At 40.8% G+C, this 22330-nt stretch overlaps 2 protein-coding genes across 13 annotated transcripts in view; one reads left to right on the top strand and one right to left on the bottom strand.

The window, feature by feature from the left end:
• The window catches only part of LOC135098419 (uncharacterized), a 32038-nt gene extending 24832 nt beyond the window's left edge, over positions 1-7206 (top strand). The window contains exons 1-3 of one of the 4 annotated variants that reach the window (XR_010266973.1): positions 168-282; positions 4580-4727; positions 7032-7206. Coding sequence is in view for 1 of the 4 variants with exons in the window: in XM_064000770.1 (XP_063856840.1) it covers positions 4580-4750; positions 5319-5452 (305 nt within the window). In the remaining 3 variants the exon portion in view is untranslated. Of the gene's footprint in view, positions 1-167; positions 283-4579; positions 4751-5318; positions 6146-7031 lie in introns of those variants that run through there. The other 3 variants (XR_010266962.1, XR_010266979.1, XM_064000770.1) reach the window with 3 other exon arrangements.
• LOC135098364 (latrophilin-like protein LAT-2) lies at positions 6527-21976 on the bottom strand. 9 transcript variants are annotated; one of them, XM_064000710.1, is made up of 22 exons: positions 21795-21970; positions 21453-21577; positions 20340-20514; positions 19625-19730; positions 19067-19156; positions 17854-17955; positions 17579-17677; positions 16895-16993; positions 15839-15937; positions 14970-15032; positions 14276-14350; positions 13676-13853; positions 13353-13575; positions 12177-12365; positions 11717-11912; positions 10959-11062; positions 10414-10637; positions 9625-9927; positions 8952-9073; positions 8239-8302; positions 7050-7206; positions 6527-6649 (listed from the first exon to the last, which is right to left on the bottom strand). In XM_064000710.1, the coding sequence occupies exons 4-15, from the start codon at positions 19695-19697 to the stop codon at positions 11868-11870; spliced, it is 1335 nt and encodes a 444-aa protein (XP_063856780.1). In that variant the 5' UTR covers positions 19698-19730; positions 20340-20514; positions 21453-21577; positions 21795-21970; the 3' UTR covers positions 6527-6649; positions 7050-7206; positions 8239-8302; positions 8952-9073; positions 9625-9927; positions 10414-10637; positions 10959-11062; positions 11717-11867. The 9 variants fall into 9 exon arrangements, with proteins under 9 accessions (XP_063856780.1, XP_063856797.1, XP_063856773.1 ...); XM_064000727.1 differs by having other exon boundaries at positions 21903-21969; XM_064000703.1 differs by lacking the exon at positions 20340-20514.
• Between the last annotated feature and the right edge of the window lie 354 nt (positions 21977-22330).

The raw sequence follows: 22330 nt of genomic DNA, 5'->3' as shown, positions 1-22330 counted from the left end.
ATATATATATATATACTTAGTTATTGTTATTGTTAGGTAGTTGTGTGTGGTTGTTAAAAGCAGTCGACTACCAAACCACGACCCTCATTCAAAGCTTCGCCTCATTCAGTTGAAACACGCCGGGCTTCAATCCGAGTGAATATATGGCCCTGCGCTGGGCAGCTTATGCAGTCTCACCCTTATCTGACATCGAGGTCTCTTATCTCTCCCAAAGTTTTGTTAAAGGCGTGGTTTGGTACTCGACTAGCTTCTGGGTATCTGCTGCTGATTTCGGATTATTAGGCAAGTTCTGTCTATGTGTCATGTGTTCAGTGTTTGTTTCCGTAATTTATGTTGTGTGCACACGGGTGTAATCGGTGGAACGCGGGATTCATAACTTTGCTGTTTATCACCTGTTTAAGAATAAGTGTTTGAATAATAGTTAATTTATGAAGTACTTTGTTTCAAGCTTTCCCTTTTTAAGTCTGTAATGTATTTTCTATTGCGGGTTGACTCCTTGCCCTAGACTTCAGCTCCTGATCCATAGTCACTAAAGTAGGGAGGAACGTTGCAAAATTATAATATTCCACCTGATACTTAAAACAGGACAACTCGACAGACGATATGTATAAAATATTTCACCTGATACTTAAAACAGGATAACTCGACAGACGATGTACATAAAAGTATAAGGAAGTAAGGATAGTTATAAGAAGCCATCAAGTCCACACGTGGTAGTTCTTATATGAAACTTACCTACCTATCTCCACTATCTTCCCCATCTAATCCTCCTTGTCTAATCCTCATTTAAAGCTCCCTAATGGCTCATCACTAACAACCTGATTACCGAGTACTTTCCATTCATCTACCGCTATTTGAGAGCTAATTCTTTTACATCTCTTCCTTGAATCTAAATTTTTCAAGGTAGTACGTTATTTCTTGTTTTATCCTGATTATGTCCTAACGTGGCGCAGAGTATTTGTGTGAGTGAAATTGACTCAATTCAGTTCAGTATTATTTATTCACATAAAAATGTACAATACGAATAATATTTAAAAATTAAGAGAATTGAAAACAATAAAACTATGGAAACAAGTATTAAATCTAATCGGTGCATACGGTTTTTATCAGCATCTTGATCTCATGAGCTGCTCGCATAATGTAGTAGTATTCTCATAAAGCATAATTCAGATTGTTAGTGCAGTCACTATGGAGATTAGACAACCCTGTGGATGAGGATGATACATAGGTGGAGATAAGTAGGCATGTTTCATGCAGGGACTGCCACGTATAGGCCTGATGATTTCTTGCAATTTCCTTTATCTTCCTACATTCTTTAGTGTCTTGCCACTTGACTAACGCGTTCACTCTCGCTCACTCGCCTTCCTGATGATTTCTTGCAATTTCCTTTATCTTCCTACATTCTTTAGTGTCTTGCCACTTGACTAACGCGTTCACTCTCGCTCACTCGCCTTCATTTTCCACGTATTGGTAACCGAGCTAAACTACATTCTATATTATATTCGACCAAAATTCAGATTTAGACCAGAAAATAAACTGTATCGCAAAGCAACGCCAATGAAGGCGTTATTACATCACTTGTGATGTAGTAATGGACACACCCTGGCGCGGCTATACACGCACAGCCATCCAGCGCCACAGAACCTCATTCCCTTCCTAGCATTCGTAAAATTTCGGCACCTTATTTTGTTACAAAATAAAGGAAAACTATTAGATTTGCATCAGTGACAAGCTATGCAGCAGTGACAAGCTACACAATAAGGGCTGGAGTTTTTTTTTTTTTAGCTGCTGCTGCTATTATACAGGGAACTGTCGACACACTATAACGGTTGTAATAATAATTTATAGGAGTGATACAGTGACTCAGTCTTGCTTGTCATTCCGCTGCAAGTCAGACGGCCGTACACTGTTATCCGCACCCTTCTGCAACAATAGGACATCCCTCTGCCTATCGCAATAAATCATTGGCCGCTCTGTAATGCTGCTGCCGCCGCTGCCGCCACCACCCCACCAAACCTCGTGATACTGTGGACTGTGTGAAAATGTTAGCAATAGTAGTGGTAATAATAATAATAATAATAATAATAAATAATAATAATAATAATAATAATCAATATATAAATGGTTCAGAGTAAAAAAAAAAAATAATAAATAAAAAAAAAACTGCGATAAGAAGTCCGAAATATTGTTGAATTAAAGTGAGCTCATACTTACAGCAGCAGACCACACGCACACCACCCACTACGTTGGTCCGGCCTGCAGTCACCTCTCGCTATATTTTGCTGGCCGGTTTGGGAAAGAAAATCTGCCCACATTGATATGGTTGTGACAGTTGACATTGATATGGTTGTGACAGCTGTGGAAAGCTCGTCAGAATACACTTATGGTCATCATAATGCTGAAATCATGATGTTGAGAAGTTAATATTTTCCTTGTGTGTATTTGGAAAGTTAAGAAAAATGGTCATCCGGATTTTTAGCGGTTTAGCTTTTACATTTCTTAATCTTATAGAGTAACATCTAGCGTGTCCGTCGATGAATGAATTCTTTGGTTTTCATATTCCCCTCCCTACCATTTCGTCTTTTACTTATTCATATATAACATTGCCTGGTGATGAAAGGGAAGAAGTCGGCTGTGGGTTGGGTGGTGTGGTTGGTGGGATGGTCGCCGCCGCTGTTTGGTGTGGTGGCCGTGTTGGTGCTGATCACACTGGGCACTTGCCCGATTTGCCGCGCTGTCAGACACGATACGCAGCTGTTCCTGTTTAATGAGGTGCTGACTGACAAGACGGTGGACATTTGGAAGACGATCAAGGAATTGGTTCTGTACTTGTCCCGAGGCGTTTACAACATTCAGCAAGTAGGCGCAACGCGACTATGGACTTCCCGAAATGAATACTTCAAGACCTGCGTCTGCTGGCCGTCCACGAATCCTCTGCCTCCACCTTACTCTGACTGTCTCTCCATGGCCACGCTGGACTTCCCCGCACACCCGTGTTCTCCTTACCACCCAGCTACAAACGGCTGGGTGAAGCGGCCCATGGAAGGTCTCCATCACTTCTCTGGTAAACAGAAAGATTACAGATATAGCGGATTTTACACTGACCTGAATTTGGATCAAGATGCGAGCCTTGTCACGCTGAACCAATACCAAGAGCATGACTGGCTTGACTGGAACACGGATGCCATTGTGGTGGAGGCAGTGTTGTACGACTCCGCGGCTTCCTGCATCATTTACGTCCAGGTGGGCTTTGAGCGCGACCCCTTCCGTATGTGGAGGTCAACCGTGTGGGCCTGGGCAGTGTGCGAGATGTGCTGGAAAGAAAAAGAGTGGATCCATTCTCTCCTTAAAGTAGCGATGGTGCTACATATTGTGCCGCTGCTGTTGGATGTCCCATGGAGTCGCCTTAAGAACTTCTCCTTCAGGAGCCGCGCTGCCTTTTGGCCCAGCAAGACGCTGCTCTTAAATTTGGTTGTGGTGGTTTTGTACTGGGCTGTGGTGGGGATCGAGCACACAGTACACCACCGTATGGCGCTAGTGTGGCAAGTGCCTCGCGTTGGCAAGTCCGTATTTCCCTCTGCTATAGCCACTGGAATCACGTATCTCGTGGACAACTTTACCTTCCTGCTCGTGATCCTGGCCATGCTGCAGGCCGCTCAGGTGTGCGCGCGAACTTTGTCTGAGCTGGGTCCTGCTGTGGTGCGGCTGGTTTGCTTGCTGGCCATATTTGCCGTCATTGCTGTCCCCTTCAGCGTGACCATGCACCAGCTCGGGGTGAGCGTGCCCCACTTCAGCACAGTAGAGGACTCCATGCTGGCCGTGACAGTCGCCTTTCTTGGGGAAATTGAAGTGACGGATTTGCTTGCCGCCACGCAGGTCACTGGCCTGGTGATGTACGTGCTGCTGTTCACTGTGTTCAAGCTGCTGCTATTCCCCTTCGTGGCCCTTGTGCTCACCGACTCTCCAGACCAAGATTTTGCTCCAGAGCCTCGTGCCAGAAATAAACGCTCACCACCTGAACGCCGGGATTTCGGCGATAGCCTTGCTGCGCTGTTGTCCGCAAGTCCGCCGTGCCGATCGTCTGTCTGCTATTTGAACTATCATCATTAGTGTCACTTTTCAAAGTAATTTGATGCTAGCAGTAATTATTGTTACAAGAAAACTGTTACACATTGGAAATGAACAAAACTGCGTCAACATTAAAAGAACAAAAGAGAACGGTTGTGACGTTGCCGTTTTTAAAGGTATAAAATTTCCTTGTCAAAAACCACATAAAGGTCCTACTTGGCTCGCGATTCATTACTTGCATGGCCTTGCTATTCGTGCATCGGCAGTTCTTCCCGGCGAACTGCCTCTGTGGTCTCCCTCCCTTGCTCGCCTGGCTCTCACATCCATGAGCCTGGCTCACACATCCATGAATATGTTGTATTTTTGTAATCTCCTTTATACTTGACACTTAGATATTCTCTCTCTCTCTCTCTCTCTGTGTGTGTGTGTGTGTGTGTGTGTGTGTGTGTGTGTTCCTTTATTATCATCGTCATTGTTACTATGTATTACCATTATTCTCCTTCTGTTGCAGCCTGGATGAGTGGCACGCTGAGAATGGAGAGAGGAAGCCGCACGGTACCTGTGCAAGTTACACCACGGGTCACCACCACTTTCAGGGCAGCCGAGCTTCGTGGCTACGAGAGAGATGAGGCTTTTGTTAAGGGGGCTTGCACTCTACAGTATCTTTCCATTCAACATAAGGGTAGAGTGAAAAATCCTTTTTTTTTGCTCACACACACACACACACACACACACACACACACACACAGAGAGAGAGAGAGAGAGAGAGAGAGAGAGAGAGAGAGAGAGAGAGAGAGAGAGAGAGAGAGAGAGAGAGAAACTACATTATTATGAATATAAAAATTACTCAGTCTATCAGCTGACATCCCCACCAGAGAGGTTGCCTAATATAAAAATTATACAATAATATATGTACATGTAAAATATAGTAATGATAATTTTTAAAAGTATCAACACTTGGAAGCTGAGTCAGCCACTGCTTCCACTATCACCTGCTACTCATCATATTAACTTGCATATATTCTTTGGAGAGAATTGCATCTTCCTCAGCATCTTTCATTTTAATGTTTCCCTGAATCTAACCTTGCCTTCACATTTACAATTCATTGTTCCCTGCCTAAATGCACACTTTGAGTCCATATATGTTCATTCATCTCATACTGCTTGCTGCTCTGTCTTCCTCCTCTTGCAGTCACTCTTGAGCCACTTTTCAACAAGGAAGCTCAGGCAAACTACCTTTTTTCCCTCAGGTCCCATTTACAGCATCTCAGTCAAAGACCACAAGAAGCTATGGGAAGCTGATAAAAGCCATAAAGCCTACTCACATTCCAAAAATTACAATTGCATGTCTATCTGTGACACCTCACCTGGTTTACACAGGTGAATTATTTATTGTCCACAGTCCCTCTGAATCCCCCTTTGTTACTCTGTCCATTAACATCTTTATTTTTAGTTTGTCCTGTCACTTTCTTATCTCTTCTTACTTTTCCTTTTATTTCCATGATCTTCCTCTCTTTCAGTCTTCATAGGTCACACCAGTGCCTTCTAAATATTGCACTGAAATAGTGTTCCTTATGTACTGGCAGAAAAAGGTCACACCAGTGCCTTCTAAATATTGCACTGAAAGTGTTCCTTATGTACTGGCAGAAAATCTTGACTATCATCTATTATCATATTACTTTATTTTTCAATGCCTACTTTATTTTTCAATGCCTTACTTGTTGGCAAAAATTACTTGACTTGATGCTATCACCTTTTTTTAATGGCATTCAATTCCATTCATCTATTTGTAAATATTTGACATCAGATGGGATTAATTGAAATCCAAGAGCTGTATGAAGTGATATATTTTTTGGATGTATTTTCAAGATAAAAAAGTTTATGGAGCTAATTAACATTGTCTTGGGTTATCTCTAAGGAGTCTATCTGACGTGAATGTGTGTAAGATGTGTACAGTATTTCTTAACTTGTCAGATAATGTGAATGTGTGTAAGATGTACAGTAGTTGTACAGTAGTTCCCAAAACTATCTTTAAAAAAATTAGAGGTCTACATTCTGACACAATGGATATTTGACATTGTGATTGTGGTGATAGCAGTAAGGATGGATAGTTGCTGTATATTATCACCTGGTAAGTTGAGCAGCATATCAGCATCATATCAAGCCACACTTACCAACGCAATACATGATCAGGCAGTATGTTTCATATTGTGCATTATGACAGTTTGCACCACACTTTAAAGATAATTTTGGAAGCTAATGTAAAACTACCTGTTAAAGGAAATAAACTTGAATTGTGTCCTGTATCAAGGTGCATGCATGGAGAAGCACACCTGGAGACATCTGTTGTGGGTATCAGTTTGGAGGGGTCTCTGGGGCTTAAAGCATTGAAGGAGGATTGGGTAGACTTGATATGTGACAGGACTTGTAAATTTTACCAGGTTAACAAAAAAGGAACACCTGGATGTATCTTTATTTTATGGTTTTGCTCTATGCTGCTCCATAATGATATGTAGGAAAAGGATGCTCACTCCAAGAAAGAAATTGAGGATGGTGAAAACCAGTGCTACTTCCTGGGAACCTGTTGAGGACAAACAGAATCTTAGTTCTCTCTCTCTCCTCTCTCCTCTCTCTCTCTCTCTCTCTCTCTCTCTCTCTCTCTCTCTCTCTCTCTCTCTCTCTCTCTCTCTCTCTCTCTCTCTCTCTTCTACTCTAATCCATCCTCCAAACCATCATTTTGTAGAAGCACCAGTGGCAAGTTGACTTCACACACATCTGGAGACATCACATTCCTAATAATACTCCCATCCTTACAAAATGATGCTGGATAAGTGAGAAAGATAAAGGAATATGGTAACAGAAGGGGAAAGTGAATTCATTCATGAGGGACTGTGATGAGCTGTGGGCAAATGAATCATGTGAGGTTGGATAATTTTCATGAAAGATTTCCTTAAAAGCTGCAGCTGAACTGGTTTACTTACCTTCAATGAAATACAGCAAGCCTGTGATCCATGTAAGGCAGAGCAGAACAAAGACAGAGAAGGAACTACAGAGGCTTGGGTTGGGAGTCTTGGTTGTCTTCATGCTGTCATCACACCAGGATGCCTGTGCTCCCATCACCAAGGCAGCCACATTAACCTTAGAACAATAGTTATTGTTTTATCACCATAGGCAGGTGGAATCTGTACATGCATATGATATGAAGCTGCCTCATCATCCATTTGTCTGTGGTTCAAAATATGTGTAATGGAAAACTTATTTAGAGGAAAGTGAAAACTTTGAAGTGGATAAACATGGCATACAAATATAAAGTTTGACAAAGTGTTGTGTATGAGTGCCTCACTTTTATGCTAAAATTATAGGACTGTTTTTATCCACATCTCTCTGTACCAGGTCAACATTCCCTATAAAGGAGATAAGGTATGAAAAATAAAATATCTGCAAGTGCTAAATAAAATTATATGGATCTTCTGGCTTTCATTGCCTTCATAAATTATTTGTAACCATCACCATCACTTGATGTCCCCAACTCACAAATCTAAATCAACTTGATATCTTACTCTGAATGCAATTTCCAAGATGCTTCTCTCTCTGCAATTGCAAGATGTTTCTCTAAAAAAAAATAATGGCTGTCTCCTCCCATAAAGTGTCTATTGAGCACAGTATACATGATGGATTTGATTGTATTTGCAAATGGAAAAATTCCAGAACCAAAGAAAATGTGGTGCATTGTAATTTGTGGCTCTCTACTTGTATTTTGTAAGGTATATTTAATATGCATACTATAGGTATAAATAATTGTTCCATTTAAAAAAAATTTTCACTTGGGAATAATAGTACGCAATGATGCATTTTATTTTACTTTTATATAAAAATTATTTAATGCATATTTATTATGATTAGGGAGTTTATATATATAAAGATTATTTAATGCATATTTATTATGATTAGGGACTGACTTGAGTGTATGGTGAAACCTAAATTACATAGCTGTTTAAAAAAAACTGGCTCTGTTCCTTTGTAAAACAAGAAATACAACAGACTAAGTAAAAACTGCTATGTACTGTTTGTATCTGTAAACTGCTATGTACTGTTTGTATCTGAAGATATCTTTGGTCTCCAGAGAGAGAAAACTCACACAAACAAACTTACAAAAACAAACAAACTTACAAAAACAATGACACCGAGCGGAGAGGCAACTGTCCATCCAAAACTGCGAGGAGCCAGTTGACACCTGCAAAAAGGATTTCTGTGAATGAAAAAATTCTCTCCACTACACAGTAACCAACCCCCCCAACAAAGATTTTAATTTTTTGCAGCTCTAGCCCAGACCAACCAAGGCACTGACCACAACCTGTCTTGGAACTCTGATTGTCTTGGAACTCTGATAATAATGATGATGACAGCAAAAACCCTCCTCCAAATATATTATTATTAATTCGCTTCAATTTTTAGATAAAGAGTCCACAATGAAAGGATGTGAGAATGCTACTTACTTAATGTGTGTGTGTGTGTGTGTGTGTTGCTGCCTTGTCAAGGATACCTGAATTTGCAGAGACGTCAGTCTGGTGGTACCAATACAGACACGCAAACCATTTATGATACTGTACACATCCTAAGGGTTGCAAAGCCTTTTTCACCTCCTCCTCCTCCCATGTTTACAAGCAAGCTCTCATCCAACCAAACCATGGCAGTTACTCTCATTCACTCTCATTCATTCAGTTAGCATTACATGCTAACAAAAACAAATAGAGATAAAAGAGTGATTAAATTTTCTTCTCATTCCATCAGCATTCTATACAGAAAAGTAAAGTATAAGTACCCAATATGAGCAGACTATAGCATCTGGCTTGAAAGTAACAGACAACAGGGGTTACACTTACACTGGGAAGGTGTGGTGAGCTAGAGACAAGGACAAGGCCTGGATGGTGACAACATACACAAGAGGCACAAGGTAGCCCACACTAAGGCAGCACCACACCACCCATGGACCCACTTCCACACTCTGCCACAGAAGAACATATGCTACCAATACTGGTAAATCATATGGTGAAAGCTAAAGATAACTATTGTAGAGAGAGATACACCATTTGTTCAGCACTGTAAACCAGGTAATTGATCAGGTTCTTATTAACTTTTATGGAGGTAAATTTACTGTTCAAATGCAGTGAACAGCTAAAGTGGCATTAGTGTTGCATTTACAGATCAGCTAGACCACTTTAAAAATCCATAGTATCTAAGAACAATCTGGTTGACTTAAGATCTTAAAGTTAGGAAAGCCAATAAATACTGTACCTACAATTAAATAATACAGTACTCATGCATATGCACTGTCATGAAACTTATAGAACTTATAGAACAAATTGAATAGCTGATATCAGATGGATTTGGAATTTGCAAATCTGCAAATTCACAAACCACAGTAATTTCCAGGAACTTAATCCCTGTGATTAGGGAGCAATTACTGTATGTCAAAAGTGATAACTGATAAAACATACAAGTTTGTGTTGCTAGACATTAACTTAAAGAACAGCTTGTTTAAGAATAAATCATTACCTTAATGGTGGTGACATAGGTGTAGAGAGCCTCCATGGCACTCCAGACGAAGGTGGTGAGTGTGACATAATGAAAGACAATGACCACTGCAGCACATGGCCCAGGCTTCCCTGAGGCGCCAAGACTCCCCAGCACCACCAGCTCTGTGGCCACAAGGCAGAGGCAGAAGTTGGCCTTTATCAGTTTGCAGGCTTTCCCTCGCATGTCCTTCAGAGCCAGAAGACAAAACACACACACTGCTAAGATGGCCACTGACACCACACAGCTGACCACCATCACACACTTCATCACATAGAACATCACCTGCAATGACATCAAACAGAAGTACTCAAACAGATTTTGTAAACCTTCCAACACAATGATTTGCATAATGAATGTGTGTGTGTGTGTGTGTGTGTGTGTGTGTGTGTGTATGTGTGTGTGTTATTTAGCCAATTATGACAAAGGAATAGAAAATTATGCTCATGCTGTCTTGCTTCCTTGGACATTAATATTAAGCTTCATTTAAAATCCTCTAATATATTCCTAATGTAAAATATTTTTCCATTCAAACTGTTGTTACTTCTGTGAGGAAAACTACTGCATTTTTTTTACAATTTCCAATAATTACTGCTTCATGTACTGGCTTTCCATTTATGTACAGTTCAGTCATAGGTTGAGGCAGACAGGTAGATGGCTTAGCAAGGAGAGAAACAAAGACAGGCATTCAGATGTAAAATAATGATGTAGTTTCAAAGTTTAAGTATGATCACTCAATAAAGTAAAAAATAAGCAGAGTATTTTCCTCACCCCAAGATTCTCCCGCCGACCTTCAATGTCCATCATGACAGCCATGTTTGCCAGATGGTTGCAGTGGCAGAGGGTGCGGGTAGGAGAAGTGAGCACCAAGTGACAGCCATCAGTGGCCCAAGAGGAGCTGTGTTCATCCCACCAGACACAATGTGATCTCCCCAGCAGGAAGTAGTGTCCACTGTACACGTGCTGCAGCTCCACTGCCACCACCTCCCCGAGGGCTGGCCATCCAGAGTTTGGGTTGAGATACAATGTCCCTTTTAGTGGAACAGTAAGCTAACAAGCTAAACTGAATGACACCACAGCTCAATCTCTAAATTGATAATTTTTCTAATTTTCATTTACTTGAATTGTGGTCAGAATGTGGTCTGCTCATTTTTTCCTGCTCATTTTTTCCTGTCATTTTATGATGCATCAGGATTTAGAGATCATATACCTGAAGAAAAATACTTTAACTTTTATTAATATTGGGTGTCATGCAAATCGTAACATGCATGCTTTCAGACTGATACACCCATTTCACTAAAACAGGACACACTTACGGGCATGCCAGATGATGGAGCCTCCCAAACGAGCACCAAGTATGGCACTGTTGATTTGTCTGGGAGCAGGCAAGTCAGTCGCCACCTCAACTCTCTCTGGGTCACTCAAAGCCAAACAAAGAATACATTCACTCCAAACCAAAACTTTCTCTTCAAACAATAAACAAAGCTAGGACCTTGACTTGCTGAAAAATTTATTAGCTAAAAGGAAAAATATCACTTAAAGAAGAGTGTTGTGCTTCCATTCAGATGTTTACAGTGTGGATGCTAAGTCTAGGTAGAATCATCCCCATCCAACCATGAACCTGTAATTCTGATGGTGTTTATACTAGTTATACATTCCAGTACATAATATAAAGATATGGCAATTAACTGTAGGATAAATAATCAAATAATTGAAAAGTAACTATGGATTCAAAGTTATAGTGCAAAATCCACTGTGTTCTGTGGGAAGAAGCAAGCTTTGTGGAGGCACATGTCACAATTAGGTGAGGGGGGCCATTCTGCCATGGCTCACTGTTCAGACCATGAACCTGTAATTCTGATGATGTTTATACTAGTTATACATTCCAGTACATAATTAATAGTGATACCAGGTATTTTCTAATAGCACTAAATTAAAATTTCAGAGAGAGAGAGAGAGAGAGAGAGAGAGAGAGAGAGAGAGAGAGAGAGAGAGAGAGAGAGAGAGAGAGAGAGAGAGAGAGAGAGAGAGAGAGAGAGAGAGAGAGAGAGAGAGAGAGAGAGCATAAGCTTACCACGGCAGGGAGTTGAAGAAACAATGAAGATTGCTGTAGGACACAAAGATAACCTTGACTGTGTTGAGGTGTTTGATGTAGTCTTGATAAAAATGGAGTGGCAAAGTGAGGGATGTCTGGTTGTGCTGGTGGTGGGAGAAGGTTCTGTGGCTCAATGGACTGAAGTATGCTGGAGGCTGTTGCACCATTTTTGTGTCTGACGAAAAAACATGTTATGATTAGATTAACCTATCTCTGTCAATTAAAGCATTGCCTTTGGACTTCTGCTTATATCAGACTAGGTCAGGCCTCAATTATTTTAATATACTGAGCTTAAACTAGTGTGTGTGTGTGTGTGTGTGTGTGTGTGTGTGTGTGTGTGTGTGTGTGTGTGTGTGTGTGTGTGTGTGTGTGTGTGTGTGTCATTTTTGTTTATCAATCTGTTTGTTTATTTCCATACAAGAAAACTGGAAGAACTCACAAAGTGTGTCTTGAGAAATGTGTTGTAATGGTGTTTTTTTGACAGGTGGCTAGAGTGAGAGCAGCTGTGGCCACTGAAGTTTGGATGTGAGAGGCAGTGGTAGCAATATAGTGGTGGGGGCAGCCCCCACCATGCCACACTCCTCAATAGCATCTTGTCCACCACATCCAATAAATTGTGCAAGTAATCCTAAAAACATAATATGCAATCATTAATTATACACCTACAACAGAAAAACCAGATCAAACATAACATGCAGATAACTCTGAACATTACACAAATACACATTCAACTCTTAAAAAAGTTGCTCTTTCTCAGTGGCAGCTCACTCCCTCTGGAAGTGTCACCCATCAGAGTGGCTGCTGCTAGTATACCTCCATGTCTCCCTATCACAACTCCCTCCTTGTCTATCCAGGTGATGCTCTATTAGCATCTTTTTTAAATATCTACTCCCTTACCTTATCCTACAAGCTTAAGACTGGCCTTCCTCTCCTATTAGGATCTAGTATCTAACAATCTTCTATTACAAACTTCCCACTCATCCTTGCACTGCAGCCAAGCCACCACAGTTTATTTCTCTTCCTTAATCCTAACAGTCCACACTTCACTCTGTACTACCACAACCCAGTTGCAGGAACATCTCATCATGTGACTGTTGGAGCAATGATGTCTCAAGACTCTATGGTTCAGGTTCAAGGGCAGTGTCATAACCCCTGTACATCTCACTGACAAGATCACTGAGCAGATTCACATACAAATAAAAATTTTCACCTGCCATGGATACTTGAGAGGCTTGATATGCACTGAAATTCAGAATTAACACAGCTAATAAGCTAAAGAAAGGTGAATAATGGTTGACAACAACTGTGTCACCCCAGGGTTGTGTGTGGCTGGCTCACTTCCCATTACCATACTTCTGTCAGTGCTTTAATGTGGAAAAAGCTTCATGCATTTTCTTCTCTCTCTGATGTGCACAAATATAGTACACTTCACACTGCATTCATAAATTCTTATGCTACTGCATGGAGATGATTTACATTATACCATAAAATATTGATTAATACTGTGAGATGCAATAACACAAAAAAATCAAAAAATACAGCTAAAATTTCAAGATACCAAACTACATACATGCCTTATCATACTGAAGACAGCACTTTTATGTACGGTAATTACCTGAGCCTCCCTGATGGTGTTCAGTTGAATGAGAGAACACTGTGCATCTTTTGCATGTTTTTCTGAGAGGATTTTCAGTACAAAGGACAAGGTGAGAAGATCCCCTGGAGCAAGAAGGAATGACTGCACACTACTGGCCATGTCCTTCATGGCCTCACCAGCCGACACATTTCCAGTCCTGACGACCTCCTGCCAGCCGCTGAACGACACAGCTCGACACCAGCTGTAATGAGGTGAATTCAGGAATTTGGAGGCTTAAATTTACTTAAATTTTTAGTTTATAAGACTCAGATCACACCAAAGTGACATCCTAGCACTATTACCTAAGGTCTGCTGTTCTCTCCCAGGCACCATCACGGCCACACAACCAAGAGGCTGAGCCATTGGTGCCTGGTGGGCAGGGTACATCAACACTCCCTCCTGCCACTGTTGTTGGTAGCCACCACTGCCAAGGTGAAGGGTTGCCAGGATATTTCTTCTCACCTGCCAGGCAATTCTTACCTGAAAGAGACAACTGTTGTGAATACCTTCAATACCATTATACAAGAAAAATAAATAACTTGATTTGATCTGACATTGGATTTGAAATTCTGTCAACTGGATCATCATTGGTCCAACTTATCTGAATGAATAATGGGAGATGGAGATGAGGTTGGAGCCCTTGTAAAAGAGAGAGAGAGAGAGAGAGAGAGAGAGAGAGAGAGAGAGAGAGAGAGAGAGAGAGAGAGAGAGAGAGAGAGAGAGAGAGAGAGAGAGAGAGAGAGAGAGAGAGAGAGAGAGAGAGAGAGAGAGAGAGAGAGAGAGAGAGAGAGAGAGAGAGAGAGAGAATCTGTGGAAATAATGGTAATTATGGCATATTGTCTACTCCTTTGTAATGAAAATAGTGCATAATTTTTCTGGATATAAACAGCTGAACTCCTCACCTTCCATCCTGGTGGTACCTCTCAGAGCTGGCGGCTGCCATATGACTGGGTGGCGGCATGGACGTTGTAAATGTTCTGAGGACCAATTAAGTAAAAAATGTAATGAGCATACTGTAGTGATGGACTATGATCTTCTGTTAATACGATAAACAAAAATGTCCTAATATTACTTGGCAGGTGATGATGAAGGTTAGTCTTAGCAACATTATGAGGGTTGCTTTGTGATCAGGAGAGATTTGGCTTCACTTCTGAACAGCTACTCATCCCTGCCAGGTGTGTAGTTTCAGGTATTAATAAGTTAGACAATGAGATAAAAGAAAGAACACATCCAATATTTAACAACCCACCAAAAAATACTTGGGCATGTGCTGACATGTGTGTAGAGCATATTTGAGAAATGAGATTATCAATGTACTCGTAGTATGTATGTTTGTATGCATATGAAATCATTCTTAAAGACACAGCAACTTCATGTGCCAGAATCAACACATCTGAGGACTGCCAGTACCGTCTAAACAATACTGAGGTGAAATCTGATCACTATGAATACCTTCCACTACATTTTGTAACTCGTTGATTTTCAGCAAATGGTGAAAACAGAATAAATGAACAATGACAAGTCTCTACAAACTATAATTTGCCTAAATATGCCAAATGTGTTTAATGTTTGTTACAACAAAAAACAAAAACTTACCAAAAAGCACATCATGAATCTTTGTCAGATTCTTCTCCTTTATATACTGCATGACATTCTGACCTATAAAATAACAATAATAATAAAAGCAATAATGATAATAACAGCATAATACTGTTATGAAGTTTTCATGCAAATATATTTACATATTTAAATAAAAGGTTCCTGTTCTTTCAGGGAACTGTAAACTTGAGAGTATAGAATTCCAAAATCTTAAATTATGAGCAAGTTGACATAACACTTTGGTAGAAAGTAAAAAAAAATACCACATAGTTCACTGAGGTTTAAAAATCCTGCTATCATTCTTCACCACTCCCCATACAGTGCCCCTTTTGATCTCTTAAGTCAGTCTCCTCATGCAATACTTATCACATAATCCCCAATCTCTCTTCTCTTTGTCTCCAGGAAGGGCTTGAGAGACACCATAAAGCTGACTTGTCAACATCACAATGACTGCAGACTGAAGACTTGTTGGTGAAGCCTTCCCTTACCTCACCGCTCATTACTATACCTTCATACCAATTTTGCCATGGGAGAAGTGAAAACTAGTACCATGCTGGGCAACAATTCCTAGGTATAGCACCCAGCTTTATCTTATGTAGTGATTTCAAGTCCAATAAAGTCCTCTAATCCACCACTAATGTCTTGAGGTGCCAACTACACAATTATCTCATCTCCACAGCATGCCAACAAGTTCCACTGTCGACAGTCTGGAACCACCTTGGTCCCACTGCTACCCACATAAACCTGCACATTCCCAGAGTTACAAACATAACACCCTTCTCCTCATAAGCATCAACTACATCAAAGATACAACCCAACTACACAACCAAACCGATGGAGACATTGAATAGAGGTAGGCAACCTACCTTGCTTATCTAATATTCTCAAGTCAGGGCAGAAAATGAGCAGTTCCTTAGTGACCTCAGCAACATTCTGGATGGCAGCCAGCATCACTGGTGTACTGCCTGCATCAGGGGACACATGGAATTAGCTAATGACAATATTTAGTGCAAACAATCAAATTTAACATAAAACTAACTAATGACAACAATATTTAGTGCAAAACAAATACAACAAAATAGTTTTTCTTACACATGCACACTTTAGATCTAGAAAATGAGTACCAAACAACCATTTACAAAGGCTTTATTCAGCAATGAGAGATAATGAGTGACTGTGTACATTGTACAAGAGGCTGATTACACTACAATGATGTAACAGTTCTAAACACATTCCTCTACAATAGCCCAGTTTAAGCAGGTTATAAGCACAATGCATATTACCGTCATCATTGGTCTGCTTACAATTATAAACCCCACCATACTCACCATGCACCACCTTGCCTCATGTTTACTGTGGGTGTGCCAGGCATACTGACATTGATCAGCAATGGGCGATTTGAAATTAATGTTCCATTCCATTACTCAGTTACCAACTTGCAACAAACTGACACAGTTCTAACAACTTAATATAGACAGTTATTTAGCCTCCAAACATCCACTTGTGATGCATGGTTTCTACCTCATCAATAGCATCCTGATGGCATTCCAAGCTCTCAACACCTACCTTAAGCCTTACTAATTCTTCTCAAACAATTACACCATAAAGAATGGTAATCCATCATTAAGCTTATCAGCAGTGTGGGATGTGTGGCAAACCCTCACATCATTAAACCAAGACAATTCTGACTTCTGAATTACCCTACTCACCCTTCAAGTTCTTGCTAATCAACATTTTTTCTTTGCTAAAAAGAAAATCAGTCATTCACACCAACTACATTTTCCCACTTCCAACAAAGCACAAGAAAAATAGGATTGCTTTCACCTTGACTCGTTTCTAAATTAAGTCCCTTTTATTTATGAGTCACCAAACACTTTCTATAACAGATATAATTGGAAGGTGGAAGGCAGTGTAAGTCTCACCTCTGTCATCCTGGACATCTACCTCTGCACCTCGCTGTAGAAGGACTGCCACCACACGCACCATGCCTCTCCATACTGCCAGATGCAGTGGTGTCTGACCTTTCAAAGCAGGAGAAAGTTCATTTGTAATGTTTGAGCAACAGTGCAAATGAAGATATGTTTAGTTACCAAAGGCACATCTTTGTATTGTGTGGTTGGAGACTTTCTGTACAAAATTCCTTACAGTTGAGATTCTTTTAATTGTTAAAACAGTTTGTGGTTTACCAGTGAGTGCAAGGGACACACAATTGGCAATCGACATTCATGTGGGCTGTAGACTGTATTTTTCATTTGTCAATTATAATTTTGCAAGTATACTTTGAAAAGTACAACAAGCTTTAAAATATTTAAAACATGTTAGGTTTTAAAGTTTTTATGAAATATGAAGGGAAACAAATTTTTGTCCTTGATATACCACTCGTGTTTTCACTGCTACCTTTTCATTTTGTGAAGAAGAAAAATAGCATCAAGCAAAACTTGAGAGATTATCTGTGTAATGGCATGTCAGGACACAAGCACAAGCCATAGCAGGACTGGCCATGAGCTACTTTTTATTTCAGTCAGTTATGGCTTGTCCTTGCCTATCTGATGTGGGTTCAAATAGATAAATTGTCATGACATCTGGTCTTAAGTAAAACATCTTACCATGCACATCTCTGAGGTCAATATTGGCACCTGCATCCAGCAGCAGCAGCACTACTGCCTGATGGCCGCTGTAGGCTGCCAGGTGCAGCGGTGACCGCTCTGTTCACCAGGAACAGAGTCAAATTTCAATGCTTTCTCTTTGTAATGTTGGAAAATGTGGAATCTAAACCATTCATCTAACTTTTTTCAATTATACCAATGTCAGTGAAATTTCACAAAAGTAGTGCTGGTCACAGTGTGAATATTTTTCCTGCAAAGACAGTGAGTGGCATTACCCTGAAGAGGGTCACGAGTGTTAGGATCTGCCTGGTGACTCAACAGCAGCTGCACTAACTCATACTGCCCTGTATTAGCTGCATTGTGCAAGGGAGTCCAACCTGTAATGCAATCATACCGTAAGCAACTCACCAAGAAATCTCAACCTTGTAGCTCTGACAACTAATCCATGCACATAGCTGGGCCATGTTAGTGTGCAGAACTTATATGGTTGTGGGATTCACTCAAGATCTCTCATGCATAATTCCAGTTTGAAGCAAACTTTTCACCTTTGTCACATTTGATGCTGAAGTCTGAAGTAAATTCTTTGCTAGCTATTTTAATATTTTGGTGGTGGCTGGTCTCTTCTAGAAGACAGGACTAGCATCCTCTATTATACCATAAGCAATATTTTTTTATTCTTTCTCCATCTACTATAGTCAGGGATGATGCTGGGGTGGAGATCCACTTATTATTGTCTATTTGTTCCCTTCCCATATGGTGATTGAGAATTCAGACACTGCAATTATTTACTTCTAATGGGAATTCTGTGAAAAAATGGCAAATGGTACCAAATTAAATTCTAAGTTGTGGGAAGCAAGCAGTCAGTGTCTGGATAGATAAGAAATCTTATCAGGAAGTTGTCAGAGATTTTATGTCCTCAGTTTACATCAATCTTTGTTGTTTGGGCACTTCTAAAGCCTGCTGCAGATGACAATGAAATCCTCAGCATCTTACTAAATGTGGGTAACTGTGATGTGAGACAACAGCTGGCTGAAAATTGTTGGTTCTGGTTTTCAGACTAAGATATCTCAGCTCATTCAACCTTTGAACACTAGTTGTTGCCAATAATCACTGTATAAATTCCCATTATATGAGTTTGCTGTGATCACAATTATTCCAATGTATCTTCCAAGTGTCATCTTTCAAGATAGATGGCTGCTTCTCTATGGAATTCATTCATGGACACCTCCATTAGTGATGTGTGGCATCTGGGCATCAAATAATTTATTAAATGACTATAAAAGCCCTTTGAATTGGAAAACTAGAAGATGCACTTCATGCTCTATATAAAATTAACTGTTCAGATATATATCATATAACACAGAACTACAGTTCTTACTTTTTTGTTCTGGGATGCTACCACATTTGTAAGGCAAATTAAATATGTAATAAAAAAAAAAACAATACAGTAATATAGAGAGAAAGATTATTGACTTGCCATGCACTCACCCAAACTGTCCCTGGTGTCAGTGTCAGCACCAGCACGAAGTAACCTCTGCACACTGTCCACTTGCCCAAGCTTCACTACATTGTTTAAATCTGAGGAACAAAACAATCCATGTTAATAGAGGGTATTCAAAGTGTGAGACTGAATAATTCACTATAATCTAAATGAAGACAGTAAGGGCAGTGAAAACTATGCAAAGACAGCTAGAGATAACCAAACTGGTGGTGATAATGAGGAGTCAGACAATGTAAAGTTAGTACAGTTGATCCTCATCCAAATTAACAGTTAGGTTCCTCAGCTCAACATGCACGGTAAAACTTGTGCTGGGTGGAGTGAAGATTTAATGGGAAATAACAGGTGAGGTTGCCAGGCCCCCTCAAGACTTCCTTATTCTTTGTCTTTCCACTAAATCAAAAAGGAAATAAACAATAAATTTGTGCATTAACCCAGCTCCTATCTAACTGTTCTGTTTGAATATTTTTGGATGTATAAACAGCTGATATTTCAGATATAAACAAGATGAATGACGTCAAGCACAGATGTAGCGTGGCGATGTTCACCTGTGCCCTGCAGACCCCAGGTGAAGGACAGGACCAGGAGGCAATGCTGCACCCACTGCCTGGCGCGCAACATCCTACCACCCTACGCTACTGCATTCACCAAAACCTGAAAAGAAATAATAAATAAATAAGTAAAATAAAAAAAAGTTTCCCCTTTCCAACTTTTAATTTACTCGCGAAAAGGAGACCGTATATAACGCCAAAATGTGAATTCCCTTTCTGTTTACTTTGTAATACACAAACTGTAAAAGTATAACATGCTGTTCCTGTCCTCTGAACCCTTCACACGTGCGCTGGCCTGGGAGCGTCTTCCAAGCGAGGGTCGCGAGGTCGTCACGAGACAGGGACGAGTTGGAAAAGGAGCCGCAATGAAACTTAATTGCTTCTCCGTTACTTCTGAACACAACATAAGATTCTGTTCCGGGAACACACACATACACACACACTTGCTAGCTAATATTATTGTCCTAGTGAGTGAAGCTTCGACCGTCTCTCTCATCAGCTGGTGACGGCCGTTCGGCCATTACCAGCCGCCGGTGATACCCATGGAGATATAATGATGTTATATAATCTCCATGGTCACACCAGGGTAGGAGGTGCCACTCCCACATCACCGAAACTTGCCTACCTGTTGTGACGACCACACCAGTGGAGTCATGAACGTTAACTAAAACCCTTATATAGACCGTCGCTTGAATAATTATCACACGCTTACCTCCATTACGTTCAGCCAGTCAGTTAAACACGTCCAATAACCGGTAAACCACTAAGTCTTGAAACTGGGTGCTGTCTCTCATGGCTCACATTCCCACCTTGCGGCAATGGGCTAGAAGGTAACTTTGCTCAAAGGAAACACGTGCAACACTTTTGGTTTGGTCTTGCTCCAGCCACTGGAAGTAATGACGAGGAACAGGACATGCTTTCACAAATGATAACACGACAATAATAATTCCAATTTACACCTTAATGAAACTTGAAATCGCCATGATATTGCGGAAGGTACGTATGAGAGAGAGAGAGAGAGAGAGAGAGAGAGAGAGAGAGAGAGCGAGCGAGAGATATGGGGGAGGGGGGGGATGCGGGAGGGAGTGGAACAAGGAAGTTCGCTTTCGCTGGCAAGCCTCTTTAGGAGTAATACACTTGAACTATCACAATGTTCGCCCTTACGGATAAAGTCTAGCTCTGCTTAAAACACGGCAGAGCCCAAGCATGCAGCGGTCTTAAATAATGGGATGCTTAAACTGGAGGTCACATGACTTGGCTAGTTACGAGAGGGATTCGATTATATTTCATGCATGAGGCTCGGTTCCTTCTTTTAACTGTGATTGAGTTTTTGTGGCTTGATGTAATTATATCTCATCTAAACCATCTAAATTCCCTTTAACCTTAGTAAAAATCGGAGTACCGGCCTCTTATTATAATGAAAGGACCACATAACAGCGAGAGCCAACTTCATAACAGCTGTGAATGTTTGACGGCTTGCTCTTATAATGATGAAAGAAAAAAAAAAAAAAACGAAAACTAAAGAAAAATAAATTGGCGGTTACAAGGCCGAACACGACACGATAAGTATTGACCTTGCATGACCTCTGATGTCATCACTTTTTTACTTGCACAGCACGGACCACCTCAATTTTGTGGTGGGACCGCACCGGGTTTATCAGTTGTTCTGATGCTCAACACCTGCATGGGTTTATAACCTCAATCCCAAAGCAAGAAGAGCAAAATTAACAGCTAAAATGGATTTGACTATGACCTCTGCACACGATTATATCTGAAAATTAAAACTGTATGTGTGAACAAGCGTATTCCAGGCACGCGTCCTTACCTGTGTGCATTTTAATTTGTTCATTCTGTCAACAGCATCCGATGGCAGGCGAGCCAGCACTACGTGAAGTCATTTGCTAGTCACCAAGAAAGCTTCCTTAGTGGTCAGTGTGCCCGGCTTAAAGACTGGAAAACTGCTTGTTAGAGGACATGATTCATATTTTTTTTTTTTTTTATGTAAGGGACGAGAGAGAGAGAGAGAGAGAGAGAGAGAGAGAGAGAGAGAGAGAGAGAGAGAGAGAGAGAGAGAGAGAGATGCTTGGATGACCGCGAACAACGAGAAGACATAACAAGCTAGTTTGCTTATTCCCATATAAAACTCTTCTTTCACACTAATACTCACAACTGTCCTGTTCATTCTTCTGCCAAATAGCTTTGCTGTATTACTCACACCACTCACTAAGTCAAGCCACAACAACTACGTAACGTCTTGCACCGTGAGTCAACGCACCCGCTTGGAAGCGCTGCCCGCACACCCACACACCCACACCCTGACTGGCTCTGCTGGCAGGCGGCAGGTGGCTGCCTAACCCCACAGGTCTTGTGGTCTTGCGCACCGCCTCACGCATCGTTATTCAATCACACGTTTTCCCTGTGGATCTCTCTCTCTCTCTCTCTCTCTCTCTCTCTCTCTCTCTCTCTCTCTCTCATCATGCATCACCTTGCCATTACTCTTGTTTGCCCACCACAAGCGAAAGAAGGTAGATTATGGGATGCGTGCGACCCGGGATGAGTCATGCGGATGTTTGTTCTGAATTACAAAAAAAAATATAATATAAATAAAAAAAAAGGAAGTTACATACTCCTGGAGCCATCTCTGTGTACTAGCATCAAATATAGAGGTAGTGTACAGTATACAAGGTATGGTTATAATTATGA

This window comes from Scylla paramamosain, chromosome 4, assembly GCF_035594125.1.
Source record: "Scylla paramamosain isolate STU-SP2022 chromosome 4, ASM3559412v1, whole genome shotgun sequence".
Taxonomy (NCBI): domain Eukaryota; kingdom Metazoa; phylum Arthropoda; class Malacostraca; order Decapoda; family Portunidae; genus Scylla; species Scylla paramamosain.
Note: the sequence above shows the minus strand (reverse complement) of the source record. Positions and strands in the feature narration are given on the sequence as shown.